The sequence below is a fragment of the Sciurus carolinensis genome, chromosome 9 (assembly GCF_902686445.1).
Source record: "Sciurus carolinensis chromosome 9, mSciCar1.2, whole genome shotgun sequence".
NCBI classification, from domain to species: Eukaryota; Metazoa; Chordata; class Mammalia; order Rodentia; family Sciuridae; genus Sciurus; species Sciurus carolinensis.
In genome coordinates, this window is record NC_062221.1 from 1,637,919 (window position 1) to 1,661,740 (window position 23,822).

A 23,822-nucleotide genomic window follows, 5' to 3' on the forward strand; every position below is an offset into this window, starting at 1 on the left:
CTCTCCTCTGTGATAATGGGTTTTATGATAGTATGAACCTCAGGGTGCTGTGCTATCAGAGGAGGTGAGTTTGGTAAGCTACCGGCCGTGGTGCCTGGCGTATGGTGCCAGTCACTGCGATGGCTGCAATCAGTCGCTTTTCACATTACTTTCTGCAGCTGTCTTGTGAAATCTGTGAAGTTAGAGATCACACTATGACAATTCCTCCTCTTTCTTTTGTTCTTTGGAGTTAGTTGGCACTTTTGAGTTTTTACGACTCATTCAGTCACACTGAGCATCCCTTTTAGTTTCACATGAAGGAAGACCAAAACTTGAGCAATCCTTGTTTTTCTGCAGGGACCCCCTCTTTCCCCTCGCTTCCTTGGGCTTACCCCTACCTCACCTATCGGGGTACATTCTGCTGAGCAGTATTAGTTGCACACACCTTTTAGTGGTGTCCCGACTGTGTGTTTTGCCTTGTCCTCCAGTTGAGGAGCATCAGCCATAGCGAGTGACTTTGTGCACTGGGGTGCACTGGGGTGTGGGCGGGGTCGTGCTCTGTCTCACACGGGACACGTGGGTTCGCGTGGGGCCTGGGCTCTTGTGGGCATCGCCTACATTCTCTTAGATATTGATCTTGGTGTTGCTGAGCAGGGTGTCAGGCATTAAAACCTGTCAATGTTTTTCTTGAAGGTGAGTGACCTTTCATTCCATGATTCATTAGCTACTTTCATTGCTATTCTGATAGCACGACAGTGTTTCTCCCTGGAAGACGTCGTGCAGCACGTGGCTCTTCCCTCTCTCCTAGCGGCAGGTAAGGCGGACTGGGGAGCAGCCTAGGAGGGTGGGTCTGGCTCTTAGAGCCCGGGGCGGGCCCGAGAGGTTAGCTGTGCCTTTGCTGGGAGCGGTGTGACTGGCTGGAGGGGTCCCTGCGGAACAGGCAGATGCTCTCCCCGTACCTGCCTTTGGGAGCACTGGGGCTCTCAGGAGGACCGGTCTTACCTGCCTTTGGGAGCACTGGGGCTCTGGGGAGGACCGGCCTTACCTGCCTTCGGGAGCACTGGGGCTCTCGGGAGGGCCGGCCACGCCTCGCCTTTCTTGCTCTGGGGGCTCCGTGTAGGTTCTAGCAGGAGACCTGGCTGCGTAGAAACCTGAGGTCTGCGTTCTGCTCCTGTTCCCCAGCTTGTGGAGATGCGGACGCAGAGCCCGGGGCGAGGATGACCTGCCGACTCCTGCTTCACCTGTTCCGTGCGCCGCAGGCCTGCTTCTTGCCTCAAGCCGCCGGTGAGCTGGCTGCGGAGCAGGCGCGTCACCACCCATAGGGGCTGGCGCTCTGGTTCTGGAGACCAAGTGGGCGTCCACATTGTCATTTCCACCCTGGTTTCCGTGGGCCTGACCTGGGGGTGAGGAAGGGTGAGCGGGCGCCACCAGGAGGGCCAGAGCACCTTCCGTCTATGCGACACCAGGAAATACTGAGAAATCAAAGCCGAGTTTACAGACAATGAAATACCTCTGCTCAGGCCACGTTGTGCTGGTGGGCAGTGTGGCCTGCGGCGTGCTGTGTGTGTCAGCTTGAGGGGATGTCGGCTCACTGGCTCTTCCTACGGGGAGCGTTGAGTCCCAGCATGTTAGTAAAGGCCCTTCCTTAAATCCCTTCATACAGATGTGGGTACATCTGTGTGGGAATCTTGCTAATCTTTTTTCTGCATCTCTCTGAGGAGCCAAAACATTGTTTTAATAATTAAGAAGAAAAGGTTAAGCAAGAATACTGGCAGTGTGTCTTAGCAAACCCAGGCGCATCAATTAAAGCAGGCCAACGGCAACTAAGCGCCCACAGTCCAGCGCTGGAAGGCCCTGCTGACTGCAAGTGACTGCCGCTCATTAATGACAGCGGTGAGGCTGCTAAGGGCTTGCTGTTGTCTTCACAGGCAAACCTTTCCCTGGAATAAGGTCGTCCTGCGACAGACACCTCCTCGCTGCTGCTCACAACAGCATCGAAGTGGGAGCAGTCTTTGCTGTCTTAAAAGCAATCATGATGCTCGGTAAGACCATCCTGCCCTGTGCGTCCTGGCTGATCACCAGGAATGGAGCGAGATCATTTGTGTTCTGGTCAAAATCTAACTAATGTCGTTAAAAACCTGACTTGTTTTGTCTCTTCTCCTGGAAAAAGTGACTTGACTTTCCCTAAGTCCATGGGCAGTGGGGCTCTTAGCATTTCTGTCCCTCCCTACAGTGACCCTGGGGGAATTTAAATACAAATACGTTTATTCTGTGTAGTTGCTTGATGTCTCATTCTGACGTGCAGTAGATTCTGGGACCCACAGGGTTGCCTTGCTGTCAACCATTGGCAGAAGTACCACCCAGGGAGGGACTGGGTTGACTTGTGGCTTCCGCCAGGCTTGGGAAACCTGGGCCTTTGTCCTGGTGCTTCTGCTTCCCTCAGTGACCCTGAACCAGTTCACGATTTCTCCTGACTTCCTGAGGTGACAAGCACAAGGACGTTTGTATTAGTGATGAACTGGCATCAGCTGTCACAGGGGTCTTGTACTCTGGGATTTCTAAGGCTCACTAGAGAGACTAGCAAGAACTGCGTTTTCTGTGGTGCTTGGGATTGAACCCAGGGCCTTGTGCTTGAGAGGCAAGCACTTTACCAACTGCACCATCTCCCCAGCCCGAGAACTAAGTTTTCAATGAACTAAGTTGAGAAGCATGAATCTGTAAGTGGCAGATGTTTTGATGGCAGAACCAAGATGGCTGCCATCTGGACACAGGCTCTTGAATTTGTAGGACTGATCTGAGCCCAAGTAAAATCTGCGTACCTCTTTGAGTATCCAGATAATAGGGCAATCCTCTGGGGCTGAGAGGTCAGGGTAAGGCCCGCGAATGCCAGCAGAGCCGTGGCCACTGTGCCTCTGTGCTCTATTACCAGTCAGCTGCAGAAGATTCCAGCACCTCCCAAGTCACCCGCTTTGTCCCACCACTGACAGCGCTGTGCAGACCCTCGCCTGGGCCTGCAGAGGCGTTTGGCTTTGGTTTTAGTGTCCCTCCCAGTGTCCTCTGGCTCATCCCCCAGCTTGTGTGTGGAGGTGGGAGGTGGGACTGTCGAACTGCTGTGGTTCCTAGTTCCAGGCGTAGCTATAGTGTGCTTAGTACCTAAGGGTGGAGGACACACTCGATTTTGCTGCTTTTAGGATTTGGTCTTTCAAGAGCTTCAGTTTCTGAAATCTCCGCTGAATTAAATAAAGTCCTGTGGATGAATAGTACGATCTGTATCTCGTTTTAATGAGAAATGTATGGTGATGTATTGGTGAGCAAAGTGCATTATTTCTTCCTCTCCTCCTTGTAAGAGTCTGTGAGTAAATACTCGTTAAGACTTTTGATGTTTCAGATGTGTCCCAGTAGTCAGAGATCTCCTTGGATGGCCGGTGGGTCCTCACAGGCCCTTTGCACTGACCTGGCCCACTGACTTGTTTCAGGTGGTGAAGGGCCAACCCAAACTCATCTCTGGGCTCTAAGAAGCATGGCTAAGGACCCGTGGGTGGGAAGTCGGCAGGAGTTGAGGGCCCTGCTGCTGCTGGGCCTCCCTCCTGCCCCCCATGTTGCTCCCAGCACTTACAGCAGAGCAGGGTTCCTCTCCCAGGGCGGGAGGCTTCCAGCCCCTGGCCGTGTTCTGTGTGGCCTCTGCTCCCAGGACTTTGTGAGGAGGACGCAGTTTCCTGGGGCATCCACTGAGCCTGCTGGGGGCTGCTAGGGTCGCGGCCTCGCGTGGCTATCAGAGGAAGGCGGAGACGTGGGTCATGGAGCGCTCCTGCCCTCTAGGGCAGCCTCAGTGGGCTTGACCTCTTCCAGCCCAGGGAAACCTCCCCCTTGTCCAGAAGTTGGTGGGAAGGTGGGCTCAGGCAACCTTTGCCCTTTGGATAGAAAATAAGTCATTGTAAGAGGAGAAATGGAAAGGGCCTCTAGAAGGGTGAGCAGCCGTATTTTGCTTGTCGGGAGTGAAGTGAGTTTGAGTAGGTCCATGCTTGCAGTGTTGGTGAGCCGGCGCTCCGTGGTGGTCTGCGTCTGCTGGAAGTACATCTCATTCTTTAAACAGAAGAAGGAACAAGGCTTGGGCTTAGGTTTTTTCGCGTCCGAGGCTGTTTCGCCCTCTCTGTTGCTGACTAACCAGCTATGCAGTAATCATGCCGTTCACGTATTTCAGACCCCCCAGCGCGAGCCTCATTTGCTCCTCGTTCATTGGTGGCATTTTGAACTTCCACAATTTCGCTTTTGTGACTCTGTTATTCAGGAGATGCCAAGATTGGCAGTAGCAGCGTCAGCTCTTTAAAGAATGACGACTTCACCCTGAGGAGCTTGCGGCGGGAAGGGACAGCAGAGGACGTCCGGGCTGCCTCTCACGGTGCCAAGCCCTGCGCGAAGAGCATCTCCATAGAAACTGCCAACCTGAGAGAGTACGCTCGATACGTGCTGAGGACCATCTGCCAGCAGGTATTCTTGCGATCTAACTTGCAGTTTTTCACTCAGAATATATCATTTCTTTTGGAGAAAGGTGTTCGTTATTGTACACAGGGTAGGTTTTTTTCCCTGCTAACTTTATTTTGAAATGATTTCAGATTTGCTGAAGTTGCAGGATTGAAGAGCTCCTTTCTGTCCCTTAAACAGTGACTGTTTACATTCGCCATGTGTACTTGTTGATCTGTGTGTGTGGGAACGTGGACGCTGATACCTAGAAGCGTGTATCTTTTAGACCCCTGAGAGTAGGTGGTGTATTTACTCTTCTTCACCTTTGAATGCTCCAGTCTTCATTTTCTGCCGTAACCAAAATGTGGTCACTAACATTTCAGCAAATTTAGTCTTGGTGTGGTAGCATTCTGTCACCTGCTGGGCACGTTCCTGGCTGGTCCTTGTCCCCGTAGACGGTGTTGAGCTGTCTGGGTTTTCCTGTGGATCAGCTGCAGGCCGCGTGCCTTGCTCAGGACTGTGGAAGCGGTGTCTGGCCTCCAGGTGGCCAACTCTGAAGGCACCAGCGTCTGGCCTCCCGGTGTGTTGGCCTCGGTCAGGTTGTCTCCACTGTGGGGTCTGCGACGCCCCCTCTGCCTGGCAGCCTCTGGGGAATCGCTGGAGACGTGCAGACCTTCCATTCCTCATCCCCTCCCGTGTCCCTCGTAGCATCCATCCTGGTCCTTGTCCAAACTGGTCTCCCCCGCCACGCGCCTCGCCTGCTCTCTCCTCCAGTGTCAGTCTGCGTCCTGCTTGAGGAAGACCCTCCCCTCTCCCCGCCTACCTGCTTATGATCCACTGGGTCATGAGGTCCCGTCCCTGGGAATCTGAATGCTCACGTGGTTCCGGGGAGATTCAGTGGGGTTCCCTTGTCCTGGTGTTTGTCATTTTTGTTTGTTTGTTTATAAGTATTTTCTTATTTTTGCCCCTTATACCTGACCTGCCTCGAGACCAGGTCACTCATTCCCCCAGGAGAGTGGTGCTTATAAAGCAAGGTCTGGGTCCCTGTGTACTCGTGACTGTGAGCACCCTGCTGCTGGGCCCTCGCAGTGGACAGAGCTGGGAAAAAGCACACCCAGGGATGTGAATGGACACACGTGCAGCTGCGTTCCCGGATGCCTCCCGTGCCACTGCAGCCTGCAGAGCCCAGCCTCCCTTTGCCCCAGTGCATGTTTTTATCGGCCCTTTCCTAGTAAGAAACTTGGCTCCTCATGACATCAGTCATCTATTGCTCAGTTACAGAGTGCTCCTGAAGTAGTTTCAGAATTGTTAGCATCTGCCACTGGGCAAAACAGCCCTGCCCAGAGGAGTTGAAAGTTTGCAGTTCCCTTTTTACTGTTTGCAGTAAATATAGTGATCTCATAATAGACCAAGGCGCCAAAAACATTCACTGGAGAAAAGACAGCCTCTTCAACAAACGGTGCTGGGAAAACTGGAAATCCATATGTAGCAGAATGAAATTCAACCCCTGCCTCTCATCCTGCACAAAACTCAACTCAAAGTGCATCAAAGACTTAGGCACTATAACAGAGACACTGCACCTAATATAAGAAAAAGTAGCCCAAATCTTCACCATGTCCGCTTAGGATCTGGCTTCCTTAACAAGACTCCCGAAGTGCAAGATGTAAAATCAAAAATCAATAAATGGGATGAATTCAAACTAAAAAGCTTCTTCTCAGCAAAAGAAACAATCAATAACATGAGGAGAAAGCCTACAGAATGGGAGAAAATCATTACCACACGTACCTCAGAGCACTAATCTACAGGATATATAAAGAACACAAAAAACATCAAAAAGGAAAAATAAGTAATCAGATAACCCAATCAACAAATGGGCAGATTAACTGAACTGACACTTCACAGAAGAAATACAATTGGCCAACAAATATTTGAAAAAATGTTCATCATCTCTAGCAATTAGAGGAATGCAAATCAAAACTAAGATTTTTATCTCGCTCCAGTCAGAATGGCAATTATCAAGAATACAAGTAATAATCAATGTTGGTGAGGATGTGGGGGGAAAGGTACACTCATACATTGCTGGTGGGACTGCAGATTGGTGCAACCACTATGGAAAGCAATATGGAGATTCCTTAGAAAACTTGGAATGAAACCACCATCTGACCCAGCTATCCCACTCCAAAGGACTTAAAATCAGCACACTACAGTGACACAGCCACATCAATATTTATAGCAGCTCAATTCACAATAGCTAAAATATGGATCCAACCTAGATGCCCTTCAACAGATGAACAGATAAAGAAAATATGGCGCATATGCACAATGGAATATTAGTAAACCATAAAGAAGAATGAAGTAATGGCATTTGCCAGTAAATGGATGGAGCTGGAGAATATCATTCTAAGTCAAATAATCCAGTCCCAAAGAACCAAAGACTGACAGTTTTCGCTGATATGTGGATGCTAATCCCCAATAGGGTGTGCTAGGGAAGAATAGATATACTTTGGATTAGGCAGAGGGGAGTGAAGAGGGGAGGGGCTCTGGGGGTGGGAAGGACAGTGGAGTGAGTCAGACATTATGACCCTGTGTGCATATGTGATTACCTTACTGGTGTAGTTCTACATCGGGCACAACCAGAAAGATGAGAAGTTACACTCCGTTTATGTATGATGTCAAAATGCATTCCACTGTCATGTATAACTAATTAGGACGGATTTTAAAAATTAAAAAACAAAAAAAAAAATCCACTTGGACTTTCTCCCTTAGTATGAGTACACTCTTAATTTGAAATTGAGCTGGGTTCGTTTGTGTTTGCATTCAGTATGGAGTCTCCGCCCCCCAGCGGTGTCACAGAACAGTGTCCTGCCCAAGGTCGCACTCCGCGGAGTGTCTTGGGAGCTGTGTCCTTGCCCCTCCCTGCCTGCTCACCAGCCTCAGTGTTCCCAGCTGTGCCTTCCAGTCCTGAGATACTCCGTGTTCTATCACAGAGGCGAAGTCCTCAGGACCGTGTCCTGCACTTCGTAGGACTGTGGTCACCGTGACAGAAGTCAGCTGAGCCGTGCCAGGTGCCGGCCGTCCCTGTGCCTTGGTTCCCAGCGCCGTGTGCACACTGGTGTCCCCGGACGCATCTGCAATTGTTTTGATACCTGGAGCCGACTAAAGCCAGTGGGTGGGTGCGTGCCGGAGGAGGTGGGGGCTGGTGGGCTGTGGACTCGTCAGCAGGCCCCAGAGGTCCCAGCCCGACAGTGCAGAGCGAAGAATGAATGAACGAACGTTCGATTCTCAGGGAAAAAGTGGGGACATGTGGGCACCTGGCCCTGAGCTCCGTCTCCCTGGCCCGATGTGGAGCCTGGTGTGCGATCGCACAAACGCCACGGGCGACTGATTTAATGGACCGTCCGCATCCTGCCACCGGCATGGTGATTAGGAAAGAGGCTTCATCTAAAGCAGACTTGGGTCAGATCAAGCTCTGAACACTGATGGTTTTAAAACCCATTCTGTGCAAGAATTTGCCTTTGAAAAAATGGTGAAGAAAATCTAAGAATTTAAATGGGTAGAGACTCTCCAGGGGGCAGTTAGCCATGTGCACAGAGCCTCCGTAAGTCTTGGTAGACTCATCCACTCAGCAGCTGTGCATTTCTGAAATTATAATAAACAACTGTGTGGTAAGTAGATGTGCGCAATTGTTTATTTATAATGGTAGCATTCATAATAGTATAAGGAGAAGTATTTCTAAATATTTTATGCTATCTATTCAGTAGAATGTATTTTCTATATATGAAGAACATCTATAACATAGAATCATTATCACTATATCAAAAGCTTGAAAAACTTATTAAAAAACAATAACCTAGAGGAAAGCTCTATTTACCAGTTGAAAACACATGCCAGTATTTTCTTTTTCTTTTTTTTTTGCACATTTGTTTCAAGTTTGTTTCTTCATTTAGTTTCCCCTTTGTATTTTTAAGAAGTTACAATGCTAGAAATTTTGTGTTTGACATTTCTTCCAGCTACATGTTCACATGTGATTTTTTATGGGAAGACTCTTCCCAGTTTCACATGCCCTTTTGCTCTGTGACCTAAGTGTCTGTTACATAAACATGGAAAGTCGTTCCTGTCGGCCTGACGGCCTTCTTCCTTTCAGGAGTGGGTAGGAGAACATTGCTTGAAAGAGCCTGAAAGATTATGTACAGACAAAGAGCTGATATTGGACCCCGTGCTTTCAAACATGCAAGCCCAGAAGTTGCTGCAGCTCATCTGCTACCCCCATGGCCTCAAGGAGTGCACAGAGGGCGACAACCTACAGAGGCAACACATCAAGCGTATCCTGCAGGTACCTCTGCCCTGCCGCGTTGACCAAGAGTAGCTGTCTCCTTCCTTGTCACTTCTGATCCTTGAGGCCAATTTGCTTTTTTCATTTGCCCAGTTTTCTTTCCTGCAGAATGGGCACAGTTTAGTGTTGGGTAGATATAGATGCTGCAAATCATATATACTCATCAGATAAATACTGGTGTTTTAAGTCTGTACTATATTTACATGAGAGATGATCTTCGTGGAGGGACAGTCTTAAATGTGTTAGTCAAGAATTAGTGAAATCATTTTGGAGTGGGATTGGTTAGATAACTGGATTTTGAGAGTTGAAATGCTAGTTTTTTTCATTGCTGGCTCCTAGCTGAGTCAGTCAGGTTATACTGATGCTGCTATTTGTCCCTTTGAGTATATGTAACAGGATCGGAAGCCTTTTACCGTTTAAGTTCTTTTATCATGTTTGATCATCCTGCTTTTTCTTGAGAGGGTGAATCCTGCCAGGACTGATTGCTGGTTAATTGGGGTCTGCACTTTGAATCTTCCGTTCTCCCCAGAATCTGGAGCAGTGGACATTGAGACAGTCCTGGCTGGAACTTCAGTTAATGATCAAACAGTGCCTGAAGGACCCTGTGAGTGTCTGTCGGGACCTGGGTGGGAAGAGCCAAGCCCAGTGGCTGCCTGGGCTAACCAGGCCGTGTGCACTGCCCTCCTGGCCACCCTAGGGCTCCGGTTCAGTGGCTGAAATGAACAACCTGCTGGACAACATTGCCAAGGCGACCATAGAGGTGTTCCAGCAGTCCGCCGACTTGAACAACAACTCCTCGCACTCGGGCATGGGCCTGTTCAACCCGAACGGCCTTGGGGGCGGCGACACCGGAGGCCCGAGGCAGAACGGAATCAAGACGTTCCTCAGGTATTTTCGGCAGTTCCATCGAGAGCTGTCTTAACTTGACACATGTAATGGTAAATCACATTTGCACAGCTCAGTAACTTTTTTCATTAAGGAGCAGAAAATGCGAAGAGAATAATGACTTCTAAGTGACAGTTCCTGTTATTTAATAGGTCAGAGGGCAGAGCTGGGGTGGGGGAGATCTTGGTATTTTCCGTATCTGGTTGAGTAGGCCCAGACCCCTTGCAAGCACTGGTGAACGCACGTCGGACCCTGTCTTCCCTTCCCTGGGCTGCTGTGTTCCTGGGTGTTCAGTACCTGGGAAACACTTGGGCCATGTTTAGTAGCTGACAGCTTTGCACGGTAATTTGGGTTCTGATTTAGAACTGGCAGGCATGTGAAATCCCAAAATAATCCTTTAATCATGACAGGAAGATTTGTATCTCATCGTTTTGATAGAAAATATAACTGGTGAATCTTAAAACAATCGTGATTCATGTTATTGAGCATAGTAACATTTCATGTCGCGACCGTGACGAAAGTGTCGTTCGTTGGACCAAAGGGTCATTATGAATCAGAGAGCCAGAATCAGAAAAATGCTGGAGGAGAGCTGGATTTACAGTCCCTCCTGAGCAGGCACCTTTCTGCTCCCTGGGTAAGTCCGACTGGCACGTGTGAGCAGGAAGGTGGCGCAAAGGTAAAATGGATTTCAGGTAGTCTGCTTCTGGTGCTCTGGGGTTTCTGTGGTACTGCGAGAGCAGAGACCCAGGCTTGCTCGGGTGTAACGCCTGTTTCTGATTTTAGTTCCTCTGAACGCAGGGGCGTGTGGCTGGTGGCCCCCCTCATCGCCAGGCTGCCCACCTCTGTGCAGGGGCGGGTGCTGAAGGCTGCTGGGGAAGAGCTGGAGAAGGGGCAGCACTTGGGTTCTTCTTCGAAAAAGGAGCGTGACAGACAGAAGCAGAAAAGGTAGGCTCAAGGTGTGCCCTCCGTGCGTTTGACGGGCAGCCGAGGAAGTCCAGCTGCTGTAACCAGAGTGGCCCTTAGACCCAGCGCCTGCCCGAACATAGTTTTTAAGTGGAATGGGAAATCTTCTCTTAGGAAAGCCCCTGTTCCTAGACTGTTCCGGTAGAGATTTGGTGCACTAGTTCTCAATTCCATCTATGCATCCAGGTCCCTCCTGAGCTGAGAACATTTGACTCCAAGTCCCACTTCTGATCAGCGAGTCAGATCTGTAGAGCCACCTGCTTTCTGGATTTCATTTTTAATTATTTCTAACTTTCTTTAATTAATTAGAATACCCATATTTAAAATACCCAGAATTACTTATAATTATTGCCATGCTGAACCTTGGAGTACTCACTGGTATTTCTAACATTTAGGGCTCTTGTGCTAGATTAGATATTAAAACTTATAAACCACAAAACCAATTTTTTCTAGATCTATTTTATGCCCAAGAAAAAGTTTCTGAGGATCACCTTTTTAAATGGATCATTGTTACCCAGCTCTGCATGTGTTTGGTTTGCCAAGTTCTCCAACCTACAGAAGACACAGTTCTAATTTGCAAAGTGCGCTTGCTGGCGGTGGTCATGTCTGTGCTGCCTGACTTGCCTCCCACAGGGCAGGCAGGTGGTGTTACAGGGCTGAAAGTGTGCTGTTCTGCCCCTGTGAGATGAAGCTAAATATTTTGTCCTAGGTATCATTTTAAGAAAATTTTCTTTCCAATGTAGCACTGATTCATCAATTGTTCTCTAATTGCAGATACTTTGTTGAAATGCCAATTTAAAATAGAATTCTTGCCAAACACCTTGATGCCCCCTATCCGACTGTGGTGGTATCAGGCACCTCGGTCACTAGCAAGAACCCCATTTTGGGAATCCTCACAGCTAATCCTCGCTTTACCACCACCCTGCTGTTTGGTCTCAAAAACTCAAGATAAAACTCCAAAATATTCATAACACACATAGAACACTGTTTCCTAGAGTTCAAATAAACATGTTGTGTAAGGAATTTCTCAACTCTTCTTTCTATTCCGTGAATGAACTTATTTTCATGCTGATGTGTGTTTTGACATTCTGCGGGTTGGTGTAAAACACAAACCCAGCACCCTCCCCACAGCGTGGATCCAGGCATTAGAGCCTATCAGCTCATTTAGAAGCATTAGTGCCTTTAATCTCATCGGCAGAGGTGTGATTGAACCTTCTAGGCAGGTTCTTCACCTAATAGGAAATACAGCAGAGCAGACCCAGGGAGGAAAGGGCCAGTGTGGGTGGAGCTGCACAGGCAGGCGGGCCTTCCAAGCTTCTGAGGGACCTGCTCTCTTTCCACCGCAGCATGTCTCTTCTGAGCCAACAACCTTTCCTCTCGCTGGTCCTTACCTGTCTCAAGGGACAGGACGAGCAACGCGAAGGTCTGCTAACGTCCCTCCAGAATCAAGTTAACCAGGTAAGGGACAGCCTGACATCAGGCAGGCCAGCAGCTCTCCAGCAGCGTCCCTTTGTTTCCTTTCAAGCACCGAAGGTACTTGAGGGCCCACAGACTTGGATCCGAGGCCCAGAGGGGCTCCGCCTCCCGCCTGTCATCCCGGTCTCCAGGTTAACAGAGCGCATTTTAAACAGCATAGCGTAAATGCGCATGGAGTGAAGAGCTAAACCTAGGATATTGCCTGCACCCTGGAGGCACGGTGGCTGCCCACTCCTGCAACTGAGCTGCCCACCCAGGAGGGTCCCCACCTGAGCTCTGCAGGCTCAGGAACTATCTTACTGGCCTGCGAGGGCTGGGTTGATGCCAGCCAAGTGCACGAGAAGTCACTCACACGTCGGAAGGTGTGCTTGTCCCTTCGCAAGCCCTGCGGGTGGGCTTTCCTGGTATGGTTCCTCTGAGCCGTTTAGGGCCCTGCGTTCTCTGTACTGCACAGGACCCGAGAGCCAGGTTGGAAACTGCAGTGCGCGGCATCACACCAAGTGAGCGGAAGGTGTGTGAGATGGCCTGTCCCAGTGTCCTGTGGCAGCTGCCTGAGGGACCCCATGTCTCTTCTCCAGTTGCAGTACATGGACAAAGAAAAGCACACGGTCTTCCCTGGGTCTCTGGCCATCTGTCCCCTGCTGGATAGGATGCTTTTAAAATGCAAAGCACTTACCACTCCATGTCTAAGATGCTCCCATGTTCCTTTTAATACCTTGAATAAAAATTCAGGCTGGGCTAACTAGCCCCTACCACCTGGGGATCTCTCTTCCATCTTGCTTCCTCCCAGTGACGGCCTTGCTCGGTCCACACGGCCCGCTGACGTGTCTCTGTTACTCCAGCTCCCCAAGCAAGTACACCTTTTCTTCCCTTCAGCTGGGAGGACTCCCTCTAGGTGCCAGCCTGGCGTGCTCCTCCCTGCATCCAGATGTTGGTTCAGATGTTGCCTCCTTAGACCATGCTCACCTTTGTCCTTATACTCTGGCCTGCTTTGGCCACTTGGCACACTTGTTTTATTCATGCTGCTGCTGTGCTGTGAGCTGCACAAGGACCCTTGTCCCTAGCTGCCCTGTGCTCTGCCTAAGGTCTGGGGGCCCAGCCTCCCTGAGGTTTGGATCACTCTCCCCTGGCATGCAGTGTGCTAGCAGGTCACCTGCTGGGAGGTTGCTCCACCATGGCTCCCTGCGGCTCTGTGAGGTGTTCCCATAGCTGCAGCATTTGCTGCTGTGCTGGGTTAGCTAGCCAGTCTGCTGGTCGTCTGGGCCCGGGTGTGGCCACTTGCGGCCGGCCTTTCCTCAGGAAGTTTTCCCGTCCTCAGCACTGGCCTGAGTCAGCGAGCAAATGAAGAAGCAGCTCCCTTTCTAAATTAAAGTGCTGCTCATGGTTGCTGTCCACGATGCCACACTTTTCAGAAGAGTACAAGGACTCAGTGTACCTTAAGATAGCAAGCCTCCTCACAATGAGATCAACATCATACATTTGTCAGGATTCACAGCACAGCCCTAGGAATCTCACTTGTTACCACCGTAAAATGTAATTCTCCCTCTTCACAAAGTCAGTGGAATCTTTTTTTTTTTTAATGTGTTAAGGTTTAACTTGATGGCCTTCTAATGCTTTTTCCAAGACCTAGTATATACAGTTAGATAAGATTTACTTCCCCACTTTGAAAGGCAAACAAACAAAGAAATAGCCAGGTTTCTGTCTCCTGGAGGAAGAGGGGCAGAGCTGGAATTTTATGCAATTTTCCTTGTTAAAGCAGAAGTTGTTTTTGGCTGTCAGGAAAAAGTTTAGTTTTACTTTAAATGTGAGAAAGATTCAGTTTTAATGGAGAAAAAGGTTTCTTTCCTTTTTCTTTTTTCGATCTTAGATTTTAAGTAACTGGAGGGAAGAAAGGTACCAAGAGGACATCAAGGCTCGGCAGATGATGCATGAAGCGCTGCAGCTGCGTCTGAACTTGGTAAGGGTGTGTCTGGTCCCCTCCTTTGCCCGAGTACGAATGTGATGGTAGCTCCAGCGAGCATGGCCTGCAGGACAGGTGAGGCCTCCTGCCATCTGCCTCCGGCCACGCCCCTCCCTCGAGTCTCTCTTCTCCTTGCTCCCCTTCCTGCCTGGGGTGACCTCCAGGCAGCAGAGGGTGGAAGGTATCCAAGCGGCCATTCTTCTCCTCCATCCCCGTCTGCCCACCCGCCGGGTGCCTCTCCCACTGGGTCAGTTTGTGCTGCTGCTGCGGGTAGCTCTGGATGAGCTCTAACCTTCAAGACATTTCCTTAAAGCGTGAAAGTCCTCCAACTCCAAGTCCTGGGAGGCCTCCCACGGAGCTGGTTAGGAAGGCCATCTCACAGGGGGCTGCGTGGAAACGGAGATGTCCCCCATGCTGTGTGTTCCTTTGCATTTATTTTTGCCCTGCAGAGTGGCCTGAGGTTTTGGTGATTATTTTTAACTAGGTCTTCTCACACGGGACCTAGCAGGTCTGTGGGACAAGTCCCTGCTCATCCTCACGTCCCCGTATGGGCTATTCCAAGTGGTTCTGATCTCAGGCTTAGGCTCAGTGGGAAGAGAAGAGCACCCAGTTGCAGATAATTGGATTCAAGGGTTTGACTGTATTTAGGTTTAATCCAACTACAATTGCATCATTAAATTTAATATCATGAAAGATTAGGAAGAACAGTATCGGTGCCACACTTAGGTATTACCCTTTTAATATTTCAATGACCAACCTATGTTGAAAGAGCCAAATAATAGTGATAGACGTGTGACTAAATAAGAGAGAAGCTGGAGCGATCTATAATCGTACGGTAGAGCACCTCCCTTTTTTGGCCGTGTGAAGTGAGGGCTGGTGGCTTTCTCTTGTGCTGTGTTTTGCGTGCCAGGTGGGAGGGATGTTCGACACGGTGCAGCGGAGCACCCAGTGGACCACAGAGTGGGCCCTCCTGCTGCTGCAGACCATCACCTCGGGAACGGTCGACATGCACACCAACAAGTACGTTGCTGCCTTCCATGTGCATTCTGTTGCACGCTGCCTGGCGTGAGCTTTGACAGACTGATGACAAATGCTGCTACTTCCTATAGAGTCAGGTGTTGTTAAAAATTGTGTGCCAACAGTATAAATGCCCAGTTCATTAAGTGTGTTTTAGTTTTGATTTAGGGTGAAAGCAGTTGTTTTCCTTCCCCTCTTAGTGAGTTATTCACGACCGTTCTTGACATGCTGGGAGTTTTGATCAATGGGACCTTAGCTTCTGACCTGTCAAGTGCATCCCCTGGGGGATCCGAGGAGAACAAGCGTGCATACATGAATCTAGTCAAGAAGCTGAAAGTAAGTTTGTGGTCGGCCTAGTTATAAGTCGTTATGGATTTATTACCAAGCGCATTTTGTTTTCTTTTTACTACTCATTAATTTAAATATTCATTGCATTCAGATTAATTTAATGTATTTGCTGTTTATTTTACTTCAGCTTACCAATACCCAAAAGTTACAAGCATCCTGAAGAATTTCATTAAAAAATTAAATAGTAACAGTGTTTAAATTTTTAAGAGACATTAGAAATGCATTATCAGATGTATAACCAAAATGCCAACATTGGATCTAGGATATGTCCAAGCTCAGATGTGGGCGTGTAGTTGAAAAATAAGCCTCTGTGTTGATACTGGTAAATCCAGGGCATCTGACTAACCACTAACACAGTCTTCGAGACAAACTCTAAGTAAATCGTACGACAAGGAAAGTGTATCCGCTGATCTTAAAATAGCCAATAAGGAAAAAAGCAGTGGTTACCTTACGGTCTGGCCCTGGACAGCGAGAGCTGGGCGCTGGGCTCCTGTCCTCGGCTGCAGATGGCACCCTGATTCTGTCACTTCAGCACTGTGATGCTCGTTGTGTAACAGCCCTGCCCATGTGTGTTCTATTTGTACTTAAATAGAAGAAATGAAACAGGCCAGCCTGACTTGGCGCTCTTCCACAGACCTCGTCCAGGGTTAAAGAACACGCTGACTCCAAAGTGGGAAGGTCCCCGGGGGAGCTTCCTTCTCCCTGACTTGTGCCTTCACCGCCCTTTCTGAATCTCCGGCCCACTTCTCTTTCTCACCTCCTTTTTCCTTTCTTCCTTTCTTTTTTTTTTCCCTTTCAGAAAGAGCTGGGAGACAAGCGGTCAGAGAGCATTGACAAAGTCCGGCAGTTGCTGCCACTGCCGAAGCAGACATGTGATGTCATCACCTGTGAGCCGATGGGCTCCTTGATCGACACCAAGGGGAACAAGATCGCAGGATTCGACTCCATAGATAAAAAGCAGGCAAGAGTAAATGATCTTTCCTGTGCATGGGTGCAGCTTTTCACAGAAACCAGATACATCTTCTTATCTTACCAGGGGTGTATAAACCGCCTCAGTTTTGCATTTCCTTGATTTTTTTTTTTAAGGCATATTCTTGTCATCTAGATACAGTGGTCATTGACATCATAACATAAACAGGTCAAATATTTGAAGATCTTATTTTACAGTGTTTACCTTGGTTTAAGGAAATATCTGAAATCTACCAAGTGAAAACTAAGTAAAAACTTACTGTCAAAACCCAGCAAAGAGTACTTTTTATTTTACTGCAGAGTGCAAGAAGAGTGGATTTAGAAAAGACAATTTTTATTGATAAACATCTTCATGCACTATGTAAAATCTTTTGAGTAGAATTATTTTAAATGGCATTTCGTATTCTTACCAAACAATATTAACTAAGCACTTGCTTTATATACAAGATTAAAGCAGGTTCTCTGCGTGTAAGAAGAGCTGTCAGTTACTCTCTCAGTGAACAGTGAGCAACCACAGACATTCCACAGTCACAGAGATAAAAGACAGAGCTGTCCCCTCAGGAGGAAGTAGGTAGACAATTACCAGTGAGGTTTGTGGGTTGTGGTGCTGAGAGTGTACTAGGGGGTCTGAGGAGGGACTGCCAGCTCAGATCGGGGGAGGTGGTTGGAGCAGGCTCCTTGGAGTAGTGGACACCGGGGTCGTTGGGAAGGGGGCAGGGGAGAGTGTGGGGCAGGCAGGCAGAGGGGTTGTGAGGAGACCTGGAGGGGCGTGTCTTTTAGGGACAGGCGGTGCTGCCCTAACTCAGGGTCACCTGGGCACCCAGCACTAGCGTGGTCAGGGAAAGGGAAAAGACTGGATCACAAGCCAGCTGAGTGTGGCCTCCCTGGTGGAGAGACAGCTAGAGTGCCCTTGGACATGTGGCGTTCCTGCCCAGGGGTCTCCTCAAGACTGATACTATCTTACAGGTGGTAATCAGCCTTGGTTTTGGGCAAAGTCACCCACGGAAGAGCAAGTGTAGATAAGCCCACATCCTGTGGAATGACCAGATGGTTATTTGGGGGCCATTTTGAGAGAAAACGTGTTCAAAGTGGTATATGAGGGAAAGTTCTAAGAAACATCACCAGCCAATGTTAGAAGAAAGGCAGTTTGGTTTTCCCAATTAGAATAGCATTCCTCTTCTAGGGTCATCAGAGATGAGCTGGAATTGAAAGACTGTTTGAACATGCTACCATATTCCATTCAGACATAATACTACTTTATCCAGGGACTGGTTTACTAAGTGCATGAAAGGTCTCCATATTGAATCAAGTCCTACAGGTTTGGGCAGCTTGTGGAGATTTAGAACTGGCCATAATCCAGTAAGAAAGATGAACTTTTCAGTATATTTTAGAACTTTATTATTTATTTTGCTAAAACAGCAAGATGCTGTTTTATGGTAAAATGCACTGGGTAGCTTGTTTTGCCTGAACAGAGTGCACGTGGGACAGACAGAGAACCGTGGAGGTGCGCACGGGGCCTGAGCCCTGGCCACACTCTTGGGTGCCAGGCTGGGCACCCTGCCTGCTGGGGCCTGGGTCTCTGAGACCCGCTGCCTGGTGCTCTCTGGGCCGCTGTCCGAGCAAGCCTGGCCTGTGAGTCACAGGAGCGCCGAGGGCGGCGTCACAGAGCGCTGTTTTACCATAGGGCCTCCAGGTCTCCACCAAGCAGAAGGTGTCCCCGTGGGACCTGTTGGAGGGCCAGAAGAACCCTGCTCCTCTGTCCTGGGCCTGGTTTGGGACCGTCCGCGTGGACCGGAAAGTGACCAAGTACGAGGAGCAGCACCACCTGCTCCTGTACCACACGCACCCCACGCCCAAGCCCCGGAGCTACTACCTGGAGCCGCTGCCCCTGCCCCCCGAGGAGGAGGAGGAGGAGCCCGCCTCGCCGGTGTCTCAGGAGCCCGAGAGGAAGTCGGCCGAGCTCTCGGACCAGGGGAAAGCCGCGACCGAGGAAGAGAAGAAGAGCAAGGGCAGGAAGCGCAAGGCGAAGTCCAGCTCCCGGGTGGACGTGAGTGTGCGGGGCCGCACCCCAGGCCTGGTCAGTGCTGACCTCCCGTACAAACGCTGGGACGGGGCCAGGGTGGCGAAGCTGAAGCTGTGCTTCGCCCCCCTCCGCTGGGCAGGGCTGTTGAAGTTCAGCCTTCTGCTGAGTACTGTCGGGCTCCTGGTGGTGCCTCGTGATTTCCTCGGGGTTGAAATCTTGATATTTTGACCCTATAAAACCCCATCCTCTAACTATTTTTATGACTAGGCAAGTTTAAAATATTTATTGTATTCCGGGTGGTTGATGTCTCCAGCAGGGAAAGTTCCCCGGTGTCCCTCCGTAAGAGCCACCTGGTGTGGCCGCTCTGCCCGGGTCTCCACCTGTGGTACCTACCCTCCTGCTCCTTACCACAGTTTCATATTTCATAGGAGGTGAAGTGAACCTGATTTAAAATAGTTCACCTCTCACTTCCCTGTTGGTACTCCTTACCAACAACAGTGTTTTCTTTCAAACAAAAGAGATGTATTGGACAATAACTGAGACATGATCTTATAGAGCATGAGATAGAATGTTTAAAGTATCTTTCCACTCAAGCCACCTGGAAAACACGTGACAGGAATTTGAGATTTTTTTTTCTCTAAAATCCAAGGGCGTTCTTGCTGCGTAATGTACAAGATATTCAGTTTCACATTTAGATATTCATGGGCAGTTATTGTTCACCTGTGTCAAAACCAGGTGAGCCATTGGCTTGTTCTAGAAATGGCTGCTCTCTTCTGGGGCTGCTTGACCTCAGTGCCCCCTTCTCCAACACTCCTCCTGTCAATATCGCTTCCCCTTGAGGGTTTGTTTAATGTGGTCAGGCCCACCCTCCCCCTGCTGGGCCCTCCCAGCATGCAGGTCCACAGGGATGGACTTCGGCCCTTTGTGGATTCAGGAGCCCTAAGCACAACCCCAGGAGAGCCTGGCCAGGTCCCCTGCTCCTGACCTCCCCCAGCCACGTCCTCTCTATGGGATGTGTACTTCTGACACTTCTGGGTATACTTTCACAGTCCCTCACCCTCCAGGGTTCGCTTAGGGAAGGGTGGGGAGTGGGGAAATGGAGAACTGGCGGGGAGCCTTGGAGCCCGAGAGCGGCCATGAGGAAGCACGGGGTGCTGTCTCAGAGCTGCAGGCAAGACTGTCTGGTAGGAACTGTTCCCAATCGTGGAACCTTCCGACCTAATTCTCACCAGAGCCCAAGGAATCAGGAAGGCTTCCTGGAGGAATGTCTCTGGAGACCCAGCAGCAAGGGCTCCCTCAGCTGCGGGCCTCGTCCCACAGTGGAGACTGCGTGCGCTTTCAGTGCTTCCCTTGCTGTTCAGTTTTGCTCTTGGGTGCTCGGGATTGAGAACAGGGCCTTGCGCATGCTAGGTGAGCCTGCCACCACTGGCTACACCCCCAGCCCCACTTTCAGTATTTGAAAAAATGGTTCAAAAGATATCATTTCCATCTCTGCCACTGCGAGGCAAGTGCTTTTTATTTGACTTTATTTCATTTCGGTGGTGCTGGGGGTCATGCTCAGGCCGGAGCCTGCTGGTCGCATCATCAGCCAGGTGCTCAGATGAGTGTTTTGAGAAAGGCTCATTCTTGCTTTCCAGCCTCCCTTTTATAAAAACAGCTTGTACACTGGGACAGGAGACATCTCAAATACTGAATAGGAAGAATTTGCATTAATTGCTGCTGGCGTGTGGAGGTGAACTCTCTGCTTTGTCTTTGCTTTGAAGGAATATCCACAGAGCAGCATATACCGAGTGCCTCCCAACTACTCCCCCATTTCCTCCCAGATGATGCCCCATCCGCAGTCCACCTTGTGGGGATACAGCCTGGTGGGCCAGCCGCAGCAGCCCGGCTTCTTCCTCCAGAACCAGACTCTTACTCCAGGTGGGTGCGCAGAGGGCCCACGCGGCTCTCTCCAAGAAGAGATGGAGCCGGGTCCTCGTTGCTTTTAGAACAATACTTCCACAAAGCTTGTGCATGGCAAGAGACATCTCCATAACTCCCCCACTCCAAATTGTTTTTCTTCTTCTAAAATAAGGTTCCAGCTGGGTGTGTTGGCTCAGGGCAGGGGTCCCAGCTACTCAGGAGGCTGAGGTGTGAGGATCACTTGAGCCCAAGAGTCCAAGCCCAGCCTGGACAACTTCGTGAGACCCCATTTCAAAGCATAAAGCTGTTTCAGTTATGAGTATATGTGCTGATTTTATAATTTTCTTCTCATGTTAAAATAAATCACCATTAATTAAACTCTAAACTGTGAGATATAAAGTTGCTTAAAGCTTTATGTTGTGAAATTTGCAAACATTTTAATCAGATATAATTCTTAGTTGCATTTAGAAGATTAGACAATATCATAGTGTCTTTTTGTCTTAATGTGAATTTTAAATCATATCATGGAACAACTTGGAACTTTACTTCAGCAGATACATTGAGGTACCAACAAGGAAAACTACCACATCTACAGTGAATGTATCTGACGTAAAATCATTTTCTGTTAAGCCCAATGAGATTCAAGGGAAGGATTTTAATAAAAGCGTCTCTTAATTAGAAATCAGTTTAATTTGAAGGACCAAAATACCTATAATCGTTTAAGGCATTAAGTAAATCTGTCATGCTCATAGGTACATGTGTACATTTATATGTCACATGGACACGACCCCATAAGGTGGCCTGGCACAGCAGGCATGCGGTACGGGTGCGTGCACACTCCACCTGGGTCATCCGTGCTTGCTCTCCCTGTGTGCTCTGCACTGGACGCTGGCTGTGGGTCTGGGCAGGTGCCCCTTCCTCAGGGAGGCTATTGGTCAGTGCCAGCTGCACTGCTGGAAAGGCCAGTCACATGCTGGCCTGCACTGCACGCCCCTCCCCCGTCCCTGCTCCTCGGAGGTCGGCTCTTGCCAGTGTCTTGCTTTCTTATTGGTCTGTTATCTTCGCTCCCCAGGGGGTAAGTCCCCTGAAGGCAGGGGTTTCTCTGTTAGTCACTGACGTGTTCCCAAGGACTGGGAGTGGCATTGCCTCCTAAAAGCAGACTGTTGGCTGGGCTCAGTGGTGCACGCCTGCAGCCGCTACCCGGGGAGAAGGCAGGGGTCCCTTGACCCAAGAGTTCAAGGCCAGTCTAGTAACGTGGTGAGACTCCATCTCAAAAAATAAAAGAAATAAAAGACTGTGAATGAATGAACACAGACCACTGTGATCATGGAGTGATCAAACCAGGCATGGCAATCAATGCAGAAACCAGCCTACCAGTGTCTTTTTTGATTTTCTCTTATTAATGGCAAGGTCTGTATCATCTTTTTAGCCATTTTGAGCTTTTTAGATGTTGAAGAGGAACCCCAGGACTGTCTGCCTGGAGGTTAGCTCCCTTGTAGGAGCACCCCTTCCCTAGTCTGTCAGGGCGGGAGAGGGCCCTTAGGCCTGGGCACCACACAAGGACGCAGTTGGAAGAAGAGTGATTCCTGAGGGTCTAAGTGCATTTGCTGGGTTATAAAGAGGAGAGCCCGTGACGTTGCAGCTGTACGTACAGTAGGATTCCACACACGTGTGTTCAGAGACCTGGCACGCAAGCATGTTCCCAGCCTCTCCTCTTAGCAGGTGCCTGGTGAGCACGGGCACAGTGGGAGGAAACGCCAGGGAACAGTGGCACTCAGTTCAGAATGGCATTGGGTGGAAGGTGAAGGGAGGAACCGTGGGAAGCACAGGGACCTCAGCCGCATTTTTAAGTTCACCTTTAGGAGCACCAGTCATACACGAGTTAGGAAGATCACCACAACGTGGACCGGCAGCCAGGCGTGTGGTGTGTGCCTGCCGTCCAGCCACTCAGGATGGAGGCTGGGGACCTGGGGTGGGGCGAGGCTCTGTCTCAGAAAACAAAACAAACGAACACAAGGGAGAAAGGAACACATCACCGTCTACTTTTAGCAAGTTTCCCCTTTTCCACGGATGAGTCCAAGTCACTATTCATGCAGGTGGAGTGCCAGGGTTGTCCCTGCCGCAGCGGGGTCACCTCGTGTCCCTCGGTTTACATTGCTGTGCTGCTTGAAGGGTCTTCCGTCACACTGCTGAGTGGCTTCCACAGTCACACTGCTGACGGGACAGAGCCTGTAACCGCACAGGTTCCCAGTGAACCTTCTTGGAATATTTGTTTTCATCACACAATTTGCCTTTCAGAAATGGTGCCGTCTTTATTTTCCCACAACTTTCCTCATTCCATTTACATCAAAGAATGTAGAGTATTTTTAGGGAAGGAACAATGGGCATTCATTGTAAAGCCAGAAAATCTTGGGAAAAAATTTCTAGTTCATGATGGCATTTGACAAACTATATGCAAACATGCTAAGAGTTTCTTTTGGTTTCTCAAGCAACAGTATCATGGTCTCCAGTTTATCTGATTTTCGGCCTTCAGAAAAGAAATGTTTTTTCTTTATATTTTTGGTATTTAGAGTTTCAGAGCATTTAAAGTCTTTTTTTTACTTTTTACATGTAAATATATGGTGCTGAGAATCGAACATAGTGTGTCACACATGCCAGAAAAGGACTCTACCACTGAGCTACAGTCCCAGCCCCTGAAGTCTTTAAAGTGTTTTCACGCCTCTGTTCTACAAAACAGACATTCTTATTTTGCCATAGTAAAGAGCTTAAACAACATGAGCTTCGGATTTGTTTAAAATCACGAGAAGGTCTGTGTGCCCAGCTTAGGATACTGGCCAGAATGTACTATGGATGTGTTTCATGCAGGTAGCTTGTTCTGAGGGCCTCGCGTGAGTTAGAGCCCCATATTTCTGGAATCTGCCAGATCCTCCGTGTTGCAGGCATGTCATTGTGTCCTCCGCAGTGCAGCCTCCACAAAGTTGCACCGTGGTGTTGGAACCAGGCTGTCACTCTGTCCGTCTTTCGCAGGTGCTGCAGCTCTTCACAGATCTCACACGTCTGCGGCAGAGAGGACACTACCTGTCTTCCGGTCTGCTCTCAGACTGAGGCTAGGACTGTGAGATCTCTTGCACATTGATAAGGAAGAGCTGTTGCTTAGCCGCCTGAGAACATCCTTCCTTTGATTGCCTCGTAGGTGGCTCCAGGTTGGACCCTGCAGGCTCCTTCGTCCCAACCAACACCAAGCAAGCCCTGTCCAACATGCTGCAGCGGCGCTCAGGAGCCATGATGCAGCCACCCTCCCTCCATGCCGTCACCTCACAGCAGCAGTTGATCCAGATGAAGCTTCTGCAGCAGCAGCAGCAACAGAGGCTTCTCCGGCAGGCCCAGGCCCGGCCTTTCCAGCAGGTTTGTCCAGGCCCCCAGTGGCGTGCCCTGCATTCCCTCCTCTGGCTGGGGACAAGGTCGGGCGTGTGGCGCGTCCTCCCTGTGTGCATGTCCCATTCCCA

The 23,822-nt window shown here is 49.5% G+C and overlaps 2 protein-coding genes across 10 annotated transcripts in view; one reads left to right on the forward strand and one right to left on the reverse strand.

Annotated features, from left to right (window-relative positions):
• Positions 1–15,981, reverse strand: part of P2ry12 (purinergic receptor P2Y12) — a 40,539-nt gene extending 24,558 nt beyond the window's left edge. The window contains exon 1 of one of the 4 annotated variants that reach the window (XM_047563908.1): positions 15,870–15,981. The gene's annotated coding sequence lies outside the window, so the exon portion shown is untranslated. Of the gene's footprint in view, positions 1–8,744; positions 8,878–15,869 lie in introns of those variants that run through there. The other 3 variants (XM_047563909.1, XM_047563910.1, XM_047563911.1) reach the window with 3 other exon arrangements.
• Positions 1–23,822, forward strand: part of Med12l (mediator complex subunit 12L) — a 257,146-nt gene that overhangs the window by 205,201 nt on the left and 28,123 nt on the right. For all 6 annotated transcript variants that reach the window (XM_047563897.1, XM_047563898.1, XM_047563899.1 and 3 more), the window contains exons 24-39: positions 673–793; positions 1,162–1,263; positions 1,908–2,021; positions 4,268–4,467; positions 8,585–8,773; positions 9,303–9,377; positions 9,471–9,661; positions 10,442–10,603; positions 11,968–12,079; positions 13,965–14,054; positions 14,968–15,077; positions 15,275–15,410; positions 16,222–16,383; positions 18,076–18,438; positions 20,178–20,334; positions 23,510–23,721. In XM_047563897.1, the coding sequence (XP_047419853.1) occupies positions 673–793; positions 1,162–1,263; positions 1,908–2,021; positions 4,268–4,467; positions 8,585–8,773; positions 9,303–9,377; positions 9,471–9,661; positions 10,442–10,603; positions 11,968–12,079; positions 13,965–14,054; positions 14,968–15,077; positions 15,275–15,410; positions 16,222–16,383; positions 18,076–18,438; positions 20,178–20,334; positions 23,510–23,721 (2,496 nt within the window). The remainder of the gene's footprint in view (positions 1–672; positions 794–1,161; positions 1,264–1,907; positions 2,022–4,267; positions 4,468–8,584; positions 8,774–9,302; positions 9,378–9,470; positions 9,662–10,441; positions 10,604–11,967; positions 12,080–13,964; positions 14,055–14,967; positions 15,078–15,274; positions 15,411–16,221; positions 16,384–18,075; positions 18,439–20,177; positions 20,335–23,509; positions 23,722–23,822) is intronic.